Raw genomic sequence first — 12,029 nt, 5'->3', positions numbered from 1 at the left:
ACATCCATCCCCACCTTCACCCCGGCCTAGCACAGTGTCCTCTTCAACCAGAGAACAAGAATGCTTCATGGTAAAATGATAGGTAGATAGATAGATATAATATAGATATAAAATTTTATATATATATATATATATATATATATATATATATATATATATATACACACATATATATGGAATACCAAAGATTGACATGGGTCCAGAAACCCGAAGATACTAGAAAGCAAGTAAGACGTTGGAATCCAGGTCAGCCTAAGCAGCATCAGTGCAGGGTTCTGAGCCCTGCAGAGCCTAAGGAGCTCACCAGGACTACCCTAACCACAGCCAGGGAACCAAATCCCAGAGGGGTCAGAAGAGGCAAAGAGAAGGTCAAGCAACAGAAGTCATGGATGAGCTAGGAGCAAATGACATGAAGAGCTGCCACTTGGAGCGGCAGAAGTGCCCCCAGCCTCTACCAGACCCTTCACACCCCTGATCTCACTCCATCTTCAGTGAGCCTACGAAGCACAGACTCTTATCACTGTCCCCACAGATGAGGAAAACATGGCCTAGAGAGAGAAAGCAACTCACTCAGCTGGGCAGGTGGCAGAGCTGGGATGTGAACTCAGCTCTGACCCACTGGCCGTACCATACAGAGGGGCAGGCACCAAGACAAGAAAGGACAGAGGCAAGGCTGGAGGTGCCACACAGGTTCTCAGCCCCACCCTACGTGCTGTTAAAGGGCCTAAGATGCCCCCACTAAGCTTGGCTAAATATAGGACCAAAAGCCCAGGAGGTGCCTCCTATTCAGAAAGACGACCAGGTCCCTGCTGTATTCTCAAGTGATCTCACAGGTGACTGGAAGCACAGGCTGGCCAGCAACCCTGTGTCACATGGGCCACAGGAGGACTGTCAGCTAATGGCAAATCCACTTCCCTCAGGACTGTCCTCATGAGGTACTTTGCCAGAATAGCTGAGGTCACTTTCCACATAGCAGACAGTGCTGAAAGCAGCACTTCCAATGGGTGAAACTCAGCAAAAGGGGCTCTTGTGAAAGACTGACTCATGTCCCTGAGAGTAGGTGTTCAAGGCCTGTCCAATGAAGTCATCAACAGAACCCACCAAACTCTCAAAGCAGCTGGTTCCTGACAAAGGGAACATCTGAACATATGAGCATTGCCCATAACCACCGGACCTGGCCACTGGACCTATTCATTTTAAAGCTAGATATGGAGCCCTTTGTTCAACTGAAAGACACGGGGACAAATGCTACTGAAGCTGAATGGCTGAGTGAACTGTGGCTTTAAGGTCTTTCTGATGCCCACACCCAGAGCCAGTCAGTCATCAGCCACCTCCTGCTATTCCCTTTGATGCAGGGAGACTTGCTAAGCTTGGGACCCTCCCAGTGGCTCTATCTCAGCACCATTAATAATGGCAGGTGCCCAGTCATCTCTTTTCAAAGGACACTTCCAACAAAGGGTTTCCAATGCTTTCATATATGTTTGCACCACTGGTTCTGTCATACGGATTGCCAGACAGGTTAACTGCACAATCTACATTTGACAATTTAAATAAGGAAATTTTAAATGAAAACTGCACGCAAACTGTTCCCATCATGACCCAACCTCCTTGAGCAAAGAGTCAGATGAAAAGGAAGAAGCACACAACCAAAATTGCCCTGAAATCTGTTTCAGGAAGAAACTGACCACAAGCTGTATGTGTTTGTCATTATGTGGAATACCATTCCATGATCAATGACAGATGCCAGTCCTTCTGAATTACAAGGATAATACCCCAAGGCTTCGCTTAACTGTCCCTATCTAGACTTGGCTGAGGGCTCCTTCCCAAGACACAGGATAATGCATTCTGGATGTGGCCTCTTCTGAGTCTTCTGATTTGCATCCCAAAAGTTGGCCTTTGAAATTAAGGAGAGAGAGTAAAGTTGGTTCTTGACCCCATAACCAAGGGCACAGCGCCTGCCCAGGTGTCAGGGGGCTGGTGGATAGCACTGGCAAGCTAACTTTTAAAGATCTGCCTCCTAGGGCATCTGGACCCAAGCTGAAAAATTATCACAGGGTGGGGATAGGGGGAGGTAGTGCAGTACGGGGCCCAAGAAAGAAAAGGGGCCAGACCCCAAGCCCACCTTTAGCCCTTACTTACTCCTGAGCATTAGGCAGGTACTTATACTCACTGAGTCAAATTTCTTCCTGGATGAACTACAGACAGTACTTCATCCCTTACTGGGATGGTGGTGGGGACTTAGCATTATAATATATGCAATCACGGAGCTCAGCCTTTCCTTCCTCGGAACGCAACTCAAAAACAAAGTGAGAGAAGCAACTGCTCAAATATGATAACTTCAACTGCTGAAATAAATTCACTCTGCTGTTTGTATATGCACACTTTCAAAGGCAGACTAAAAATATGACTATCTCCTAAGTGAGAAGGAATGTTATATATGCCAAGTTGATTCTATATCAATAAAGCAACAGTCTACTCAACAGAACTGAATTAACACTTAAAAGCTTCGATACCTTTTAAATCTCTATGGAATATAAAATTTGCTCTGTTATCAATCTCAAGCTTGGCTGTGTACAGAAATTTTCCGGGAGGCCGGAGTGTCGCCCTCAGAGATTCTGATGGAATTGGTCTGGGAGGCAGCCTGGGTATCAAGATTTATTTTTTAAAACTTCCCAGGTGATTTTCATGTGCAGACTAGAGTATTAGTGAGCTAACATAATAAAGATCCCTTAGACATTTTAGAGGATGGTTACATGATTAAAGCATTCAGTGCATTCAGAGGGGAAAAGTACTCAAGCAAACTCTGTGTGATAGGTACAAAATAAGTGAATTATGGAAAGAATTATTTTACTTTCAACTGGTTTCTGGCCTTCACATAAGCTTATCCAATAATACAAGCTTCACAGAAATCCCAGTGGGAAAAGGAAGTTTGGCTCAATAAAGACTGTCCAGGGAACTCAGAAAGGTTAGAAGTAGTGGAGAGAGACTGTCCTTATTGTCATTCAAAGATGAGGGAAGGCTGGACTCTGGAAGGGCCCCGGTCTGCGCACATGGCAGAGTGCGTGGAGGGGAAGGGACCAAGAGCTTATCTTCGCAAAGCATCCCATGGTTATGCCTTCACCAATTCCTGGGAAGGTTCGCAGTACAGAAGGCCCTTTGGAGATCAACTTCAAAAGCAAAGAGAAGTAGTTGTGAGTATGGTCTCCAGTGAGGAAAAGCACTCAGAGTAAAACCCAAAATGCAGAACATCTGTCGAAGAGCATGGGCCAGAGGCTTAAGGGATCAGAAAAAAATCTCTCACCTCAAAATCCCCAGGCTGGTACCTAAGGGCAAGAGAAGATGCAGGCGGCCTTTGTAATCCTGTGCAGAAAAGTAAGAGGAAACACCCCACTCACTGGAAAGGAAAGATCCCTTTGCTGTCAGCTAGGCCGTGGGACCCTCTAAAGAGACAGTGGGTCCCACTCACTGCACCACGCCGAAAACTGAGACCAGCAAAGCCCTAAGCTAAATCATCTTAGGGACACAGCTCTCGGTGTTCAGAAAACATCTGGTCGCCTCATCACCAAGGCGAGCTCTGGCCAAGGTATTGCAATATAAAGCAGTAAAAAGACATTTCTGGAAGTAAGCGAAAGCCACAGCCTTTCCTTCCAAAATAAGCGTTACCTGTGGCCCTGTGGAGTGGAAAGCAGGCCTCCGGAGCCTGAAGCATCCTTGCCAAGACCTACAGCACGTTGCAGTCATCCCGGACACGCCAGAGTCCAACCGGACACTTCTAAGAAAAGGAGTTTGCTCTCCTAACCCATTAGGTACACAGACGTAAAGTGAGAAAAATTCCAGTCAGGAGTGGGGAAAATCATGCATTCCTGTGAGAACCCAGAGGGATTTCAACAGTGTTGTACTGTACCAGGGAGCCTCGCCGCCTTCCCCTTCCTGAGAATGTTACCTGGACAAGTGGGGCAGCACTTTCCCAGATGCTTGGAAGGGTTTTTACAATGAACGACACATCGCACCTCAGACTCTGTGACAACGCCTTCCTGAAAAACAGAACACCGCAAGGAAAGTCAGCCCAGAATTCCCACTGAGGACTTACTTTTGGAAAGTAATCAACTTAGTAGGAGAAGAATTCAAACACAAAAGGTGCAAAGGTGGGATGGGTGTCAGGTGCAGAGATATATGGCACAAATGAGGTCTGATGGCCCCAGATCACCCCATCTCAAAGTGCAAATCCTGTACCTGTTCTATTCCCTGTCCTAGTTCTTTCTCTTTGACTCTAATTTCCTTTCTTTCTTCCTCCCTCCCTCCCTGTCTCTCTCTTTCCTTCTTTCTTTCTTTTTCTTTCTTTCTTTCCTTCCTTCCTTTCTGTCTGTCTTCCTTCTTCCTTCCTTCTTTCCTTCCGTCCTTCCTTTCTTTTAAATCTAGTATTTAAAACCTCCATGCTGTCAGTCAGTAGCTAACAGAGTCTAGCTGTTCATTCACAATTGTTTTAAGTTTTCAACACTATGTTTTCTGTAATTGTTATTGCACTTTAAGCCATTAATTATAAGGCACAGAGTACAAACATAATATTCCAGACTGGCATCTGGAGACCTAAATCCTCACCACCCTTCCAGGAATAACTAGACACCAGCTCTGCAATCTTAGAAATTTCTCTGGGCCTCGCAGACAGTGTGGCTGTCAGTCATCAGATGAAGAGATTAGATAAAACTATTTTAACGTTCATATTATGTTCTGTCAAAATAAACACTTTTGGTCTTAATAATGAAATCAAGGGACTCATTTGCAAACTGATCTTGGGACTCTAGTATTTTAATGTCGATTAAAACATTTTTTTAATTAATTTTCAGAGTTGGTCTTTGAGGGATTTTTCTCTATATTCTCTACCCATTTTATAAAATGGATTTGTATGTTTGTTTGTTTGTTTGATTTTGTTTTCAGGGGAGTGGTAACGAAAGCTAAAGAACTATGTAACAATTTGACAACTAGATAATTTTCTTCATCGTTTCTGCTACCATATCATCTCAGTCCAACAAGGAAGGTTATATCCTAACTGCCTTCATATCTGTCAGACCTGAGGCTTCCACTACCAGGGGAATTTATTGTGGTCTATATCACATTTGTGAAGGGAAAAAAATACCAAAATACCAGCAACATACAACATCAAAAAAGGAACTGGGCTTTAGTTATGTAACTGAAGCAACGCAAAAAGCCCAGGATCAATTTCCCTTTAGTATCTGCAATCCAGATGGAGGATTCAGGCTACTTCCCAGCATGAATTTCCTGTCTCTGATCTTCAAATTTTCCTCTTCCAGTAAGACACTAAAAGCGGAAGATAAAGGTAAATTTTCCACCATCAGAACTCCTTCAGTACGAAGAATTAAGAAATAAGCTAGATTTCAACTCAAATGGAAATAAACCAGATCATTAGACTAGCTGTTATCTGTCTGGTATCTAGTTGTACCCAGTACTTGCAGGCTCAGCCAGAAGTGTTTTAAATGACAGTGTTGCTTATTCTTACGACCACCCTATGAGGTAGTCCTATCTCATTTTATGGGGGATGAAAATGTGGTCTAGAGAGGTTAAGTAACAAGTTATGTGAATGGCAATGCCCATATTTTACTCACTACACTATACTCCCTCTTCTGTTACTGATTCTACACCCTGAGAAGAGAAGATCTTGGAGAGAGAGGTTGCAATTGTGTCACTGTGCAGAGGAGGATCTTAAAGGAAGACTTCCCTGACGGGTACCAGTAAATGGTCATTTCCTGCATTCAGAGATGAAGTCTCCTTCCCTAAAGAAGGAAGAAAGTAAGCAAGAGTGGGAAGGTACCAGCTGAGCAGAGGAGCAGCTTTCTGTAACTACCTTAACAGAAGTTTGCTTTTATGGTTATTGAGTGAACTAATATTTTGAAACTAGCTAACAGGGCATAGGCAAAGTATTATAAAAGGAAAAAAATTAAAAGGCAAAGTTCATTCCTGGTAGCTAACGTCCCCTTTCTGCACTCCAGTCTATAGTTCAGCATTTCCTCACTCCCAGGGATGTTGGTCTTTAAGATCTCTTCCAGTAATAATTCGATATTCCTGCATCATTCTCTCTGGCCGCTGGTGAATGGCTAGTGACCAAAGCCGATATTCACAATTGATGAAGGCTTGATGTGTTATTCAGTCAACAGAATATTCCCTCCCAGATAATAGTTTCCATTTAATTTAAACAAAGGCAGCAAAATTCACCACTGGTCCATGCAACTGGAAGACTGTCAAGAACTCTGACTACTGTATAAAAATGTTACACTACACTCCAAAAGGCATGCAATCATCTTGTTTGAAAGATAGTGTAACCATGGCTTTCGGAGTGTCCCTCTCAAAGACTGGAAATCACGTCAGTCAAGAAGCAGGGTGGGGATGGGGTGATGCAAATTTCAGAATGAATGTGGGCTTTTCATGTTATTAAAAGTCATTGCTGTCATTATTTTGTTCCATAAAGCTGATTGCATGTATAACTCAGGGTAAAAATTCAACAAATATTTATTGAGTCAATCTATTATTCATATCTGTTCTAACTACTGCTTATTTTCATAAATAATTTAGATTACTACATAAATAAACTGAACATTTAACTGAACAAGTAACTGAAGATCTTACGAGTGAACATGCCCACTGTGGGCTTATGCAAAGAACATGATTACATAAAATTTATATTTCAATAAACTAAATGTCAATATACTTGCGATAAGATCAGAGAGAAATATGCATTATTATACTAACCTTGGTTCTCCTTTAAATGCAAAAGTATACCCTTGAACAGTGAAATGAGACTGGGGGAAAATGATTTAACAGTATCTTCTCTACAGAGAAAAAATTTTAAATTATGTCAAAATTAGATGATCATTTTTTTAACAGAGTATTTCTTTAAAGAAAAGGAATTAGACAATTTCAATTCTTCATTTCCCCTTTGGTTTATCTTGCCTGTTTAAGACCTGTAACGATTAGAGCCACAGGGAAACAGTTCTCTCTTCAGAGTTCAGCAAGCACCAGGCACAGTGGGCTCCCTAGGATCCAAACTGGTGGTTCTTAAATTCGTTGCGTTGAAATCATTGAGGTTACGATGTACTAATTGCTTTGATTTAACACAGTCTGCAGACTGGCTCCTGCTCAAAATGTTTCTAAATCAAAAAAAGGGAAACATATATCCTCTAACAATACCTCTTTCTGCTAATAAGAATTCGTGTTTTGCAAAGCTGACTCACAGGAAGACATGAATTTTCCCCAAGGACATATGCATCTTCTCAGAGTTTTTCCAGGCACAGTTTAACAATGGTGAACAATTCTGCTGTGCATTTCTGGAAGCAAGTCCCATGCAATATCTATCCTGTAACTGTCTTGTTATGGTGACTGTCACAATAAATTTGGACAAGGATACAGTTGGTTTTTCATTTGTTTCTCATTTTTGTTTTGCTTTTTTCTTTGGAGTTTTGTTCTGTGATATCTGAAAAGGTTTTCTGAAGAGGACTTTATGGATTTCTTGTCACTGGAGAGTAAAATAGATGAACTTTACCTGGCACTGGCGCAGGACACAGGCTTCAGCAGGACTCTGCCATTTGAAGGAGCTGTTATAGGTACTTCCTTCATAGGTACAACCTAGATGAAACACAGAAGCAGGAAGAAAGGCCAAGAATGAATGTGGGTTTCCTTTATCTTTGAAGCAAAAGAAGTTATGTCTTTTAAGCCAGAACTAGCGATCATAGGAACCAAAATGCTCCTTGGCTATTTTCCTCCAAACACAACTAAGACTGCTGAATATCCACCTAGCTTTCGCTTACATTAATTCTTTGACTACTGAAAAGATTAACCTCACAGACTATATTTTCAAATGGAAAACCACTGATTGATGAACTCTCTTGGCCAAAATGCATAACCTCGTGACTTTATTTATGCCTAGTCAAGTATGAGGAGGACCAGGGCTCAAAACACCACTGTGAAAGGGGACTTTACACAAGACTACATGAACTTAAGATTGCTGAAGGTCAAGAGGGAAGTGTAAAACATGGTAAGAAATAAAAGCAAAAAATTAAAATATAGGAAATGATTGCAAAATTCTATACCCATCTAAGACTCCTGACAAGCTACTACTGTCTTCAACAGATGAAACCTCCCAAGCCTTGCCTCCAAGCTCTAAGAGCTATGATTTCATATTTCACTTTGATTTTACTTTTAGGTATGAACTAGATTAAGGAAATCTGAAACTAACAATATATGGATTATCACATGTTAATTCACTAGCCAAAACAGAAGTCATGCTTATTCATTGGCAAAAAACAGAAGTCAAAGGCCAGAGATTCTCAGAAAAGGAAACAAGTTTAAGTCTCTGCAGAAAGAGCCAAAGAAATAATGATGCAAGGATCACAACCTAGATCTTGAATTAGTTTGCCCAAATAACATCCTCCACCTTGTGAGTTACATTTTCCGGGAAGATGCACCTGGCTATGCCACTAGTAATTGCACAATAGATTATTAGGAGCACACAAGGCAAATGGGATTTACCAATTATAGCCCAACTGCTTAGCCCAAAGAGTACAGCAGCAGGAACACACACATGGGATAATGCAGAAATAAAAGGGCCTGCCCCTCTGTACCAGTGATTGACTTCTGCCAAGCCAATCAACCTCAATTCACATCAGTTTTTCTTGTCCAAGATACAAAGAGGAGACTCACCTCCTTCTCTGAATTCTTTTAGATACTGCAGTGGTAATAAAAAAACAAAACAAAACAAAACAAAAAAACAACCTCAATACAAACAGAAAAACAAAGGACTTAAGATTTCAATAGATGTTTTCATAAACTTGGAACCATGATTTGAATTCCCAGAGAATTATGAATGACTGAAAAGAGCTCAGTAACACTCTTCTCTCTAGTTCCTACAAATCAAATTACTAAAGTACACAGCTGATTGGAACCATATTAGGGAAATGCTTTCACTCTATATTTTTTAATTTCCTTTGCATGAAGTGTTACAGCGATAAAATGTTCAACCACAGGAACGCCTAGCACACTACAAATACTTATGCCAAACCCAGAATGAACACAGTAAATTTTCAACAATGAAAACAAGTATAAAATAATTTGGGCTAGCATAAATCTTACGGAACAAACGCACTTACAAAAGACGTGCCATGCGCATGTCTGATCCACTACCACAGACTTACTCGGTTAATAAATAACTTGTTCCGAGAGATGGAGGTGGGGAAATCAGAGGACCAAATCCAATTCATGTTAAGTCCAAGTAAATATGAAATGCCTGCCAAGTCTGCCAGTGGAGTTTCCAAATATGTTATATATTTTCAGCCTCTGGATTAAAAAAAGAACTGAAAGAAAGAGTGATTTTTATGCTGCTAATAGGGCAGGCAAAGAGCTTGCCTTTTTTACTTTGAAGGAGGAAGTACACTACAAGCCCATATAGACCAGGCAGGAACTGCAGGCCAAGAGACTGTTCCCAGACAGTGCCAGGCCATGTGCAAAGGGCTTCTAGGACTAGGGCAGACCTCTCTGGATTATTCCACCCCAAATGGGGTAAAAGGTATTGGCACCAGTGGTCCACAATGCAGGGAACCCAGCAATGTTTTCTGCTTCAAATAACTCAACTGGAAGCCTGGCTCCTCCACCACAGTTTAACATATAAAGACCCAGGTCAAATTATGATGAGCTTCATTGCTTAACGGCCCTTGTCGACATGTCAGTCTACCACACCTGAGTCCATACAATAGATTTTCCCAAATGCCGGATGAGTCTGAATGAATGAGTAGACTCAAAAATATAGGCGTTAACCTCTTTCAAAAGTATAATCCATACCTTACCTACCCTCAACAGCACTGATTGGTTTTGGAGACTCCAATAGACAAAGCATCCTAGTAGATTTCATATGTAAGGGATTCTTGGGGATAAGATAATTTTAGAAAGGACATTTTCACTGCTCTTTGGGTTCATGTTCTAAGATAAACATCTTAATGCAAGACACTAACATGAGCTGTGTGAAGACTCACATATACACACAATCAAAGGGAACCTCAGATTTACTCCAGACTTACTTCTTATTCTCTGTAAGGCAAATTTCTTTATAATAAAATCTATTTACCGCCAATTTTATGCTGTTAATAGGACAGACAGGCAGTATCTTGTCCCTCTTTTCATTGAAACTCCAGAGGAGGAATACATTAAATAACTATTATTGGCCAGGGTAGAAAAAGAGGCAAAGCAAATTTTCCATCATACATTGAGGCAGTGTTTCTCAAACCATCTCTAGTGAAAGGTTTGTTTTGCTTTTGTTTTTCCAATCCAATGTGGGCCATACTTTCATAAAATATAATAGTGAGCAGCTCGGGCGTTGGAAGGAGCGGCAGCGGCCAGGCAGCCCAGCTTCGCGAAGGCTTTCAGCGCGCTGCGGCCCGCAGGCACCCAGCATGCACCCGGCACGCGCCCGCCCCGCCGCCACGATGCCCAAGAGGAAGGTCAGCTCTGCCAAGGGGGGCGGCGAAGGAGGAGCCCAAGAGGAGATCAGCGAGGTTGTCAGCTAAACCGGCTCCTGCAAAAGTGGAAAGGAAGCCAAAAAAGGCGACAGGAAAGTATAAATCTTCCGACAAAAAAGTGCAAACAAAAGGGAAAAGGGGGGCTTCCCTGGTGGCGCAGTGGTTGAGAGTCCGCCTGCCGATGCAGGGGACACCGGTTTGTGCCCTGGTCCGGGAAGATCCCACATGCCGCGGAGCGGCTGGGCCCGTGAGCCACGGCCTCTGAGCCTGCGCGTCCGGAGCCTGTGCTCCGCAACGAGAGAGGCCACAACAGTGAGAGGCCCGCATACTGCCAAAAAAAAAAAAAAAAAAAAAAAAGGGAAAAGGGGCGCAAAGGGAAAACAGGCTGAAGTGGCTAACCAAGAGACTAAAGAAGACTTACCTGCAGAAAATGGAGAAACTAAAAATAAGGAGAGCCCAGCTTCTGATGAAGCAGGAGAGAAAGCAGCCAAGTCTGATTAATATCACACACCTGGTCCTATCAGTGGTCCCTGTTTCCCTTCTTGTACAACCCAGAGGAATATTTTTATCAACTATTTTGTAAATGCAAGTTTTTTAGTAGCTCTAGAAACATTTTTAAAAAGGAAGAAATCCCACCTCATCCCATTTTTTAAGTGTAAATGCTTTTTTATAAGAGGTGAAATCATTTGCTGGTTGTTTATTTTTTGGTACAACCAGAAAATAGTGGGATATTGAATATGGGAGGCTTTGATTGTCTTGGGTGTCAGCTTAACATTCCACAGATGGATTGTAGACCGGCACCGTCGTTTCTGGACCATTGGTGACCTGCAGAGCACATTTTGGGTTGCACTGCATTGAGGGATGTGTCATGGGGTGGAGGAGCAACCCAAAGAAACAATCAAAAGATTTCAATCTTAGATATTTAGAACTAGAAGCAAACTTGCAGATAATCTACTTTCTCTCTTTCATTTACATGTAAGAAAATTTGCACAAAAAAGATTAAAGTGGCTTACTCAAAGTGAGAAGGCATTTGGTGTGAAACTAACACTAGAACCTGGTCCTGTATGAAATCCTCATTTTCACATACAGGTCTAAATTGGCAGAATTATTTGGACACTTTCTAATTCATAATATCCTTTGCATTGAGGACTTCATGGCCCGGGGCGGGGCGGGGGCGGGGGGAATCAACTCTGTCCTTATAAAATTAAATGATAGCAGATCCAGGAACTAAATGAAAAAGTGGGTAGGCTGGGCAGGCAGGGAAATGGTTAGGCAACCAGTAAAGTCACTTTTCCTTTATCTTTAAATATTTTTAAATAAACTTTCGACAAGGGAATTTATAAACATTCATTAGTTTTCTTCGGGTGATAAAAAGCTTTTTAGATTCCACGAGCATCATGAAAACCATCCATACTGTAGCAGGAAGAAGTGGTTATTTTCTGGTTAAATCCCTGTAATATATTTAAACCAGTAGCTCTCAATCTAGAGTGATTTTGCCTTCCCCCTCCAATT

General features: G+C 41.9%; 1 protein-coding gene across 2 annotated transcripts in view; it reads right to left on the bottom strand.

Annotated features, from left to right (window-relative positions):
- Nucleotides 1-12,029, bottom strand: part of BMPER (BMP binding endothelial regulator) — a 260,244-nt gene that overhangs the window by 185,022 nt on the left and 63,193 nt on the right. For both annotated transcript variants that reach the window (XM_065883649.1, XM_065883651.1), the window contains exons 4-5: nt 7,553-7,635; nt 3,944-4,034 (exon numbers count right to left, since the gene is read on the bottom strand). In XM_065883649.1, the coding sequence (XP_065739721.1) occupies nt 3,944-4,034; nt 7,553-7,635 (174 nt within the window). The remainder of the gene's footprint in view (nt 1-3,943; nt 4,035-7,552; nt 7,636-12,029) is intronic.

The sequence above is a fragment of the Phocoena phocoena genome, chromosome 9 (genome assembly GCF_963924675.1).
Source record: "Phocoena phocoena chromosome 9, mPhoPho1.1, whole genome shotgun sequence".
Taxonomy (NCBI): domain Eukaryota; kingdom Metazoa; phylum Chordata; class Mammalia; order Artiodactyla; family Phocoenidae; genus Phocoena; species Phocoena phocoena.
The sequence above is the reverse complement of the archived record's forward strand: the minus strand, read 5'-3'. Positions and strand labels throughout refer to the sequence as shown.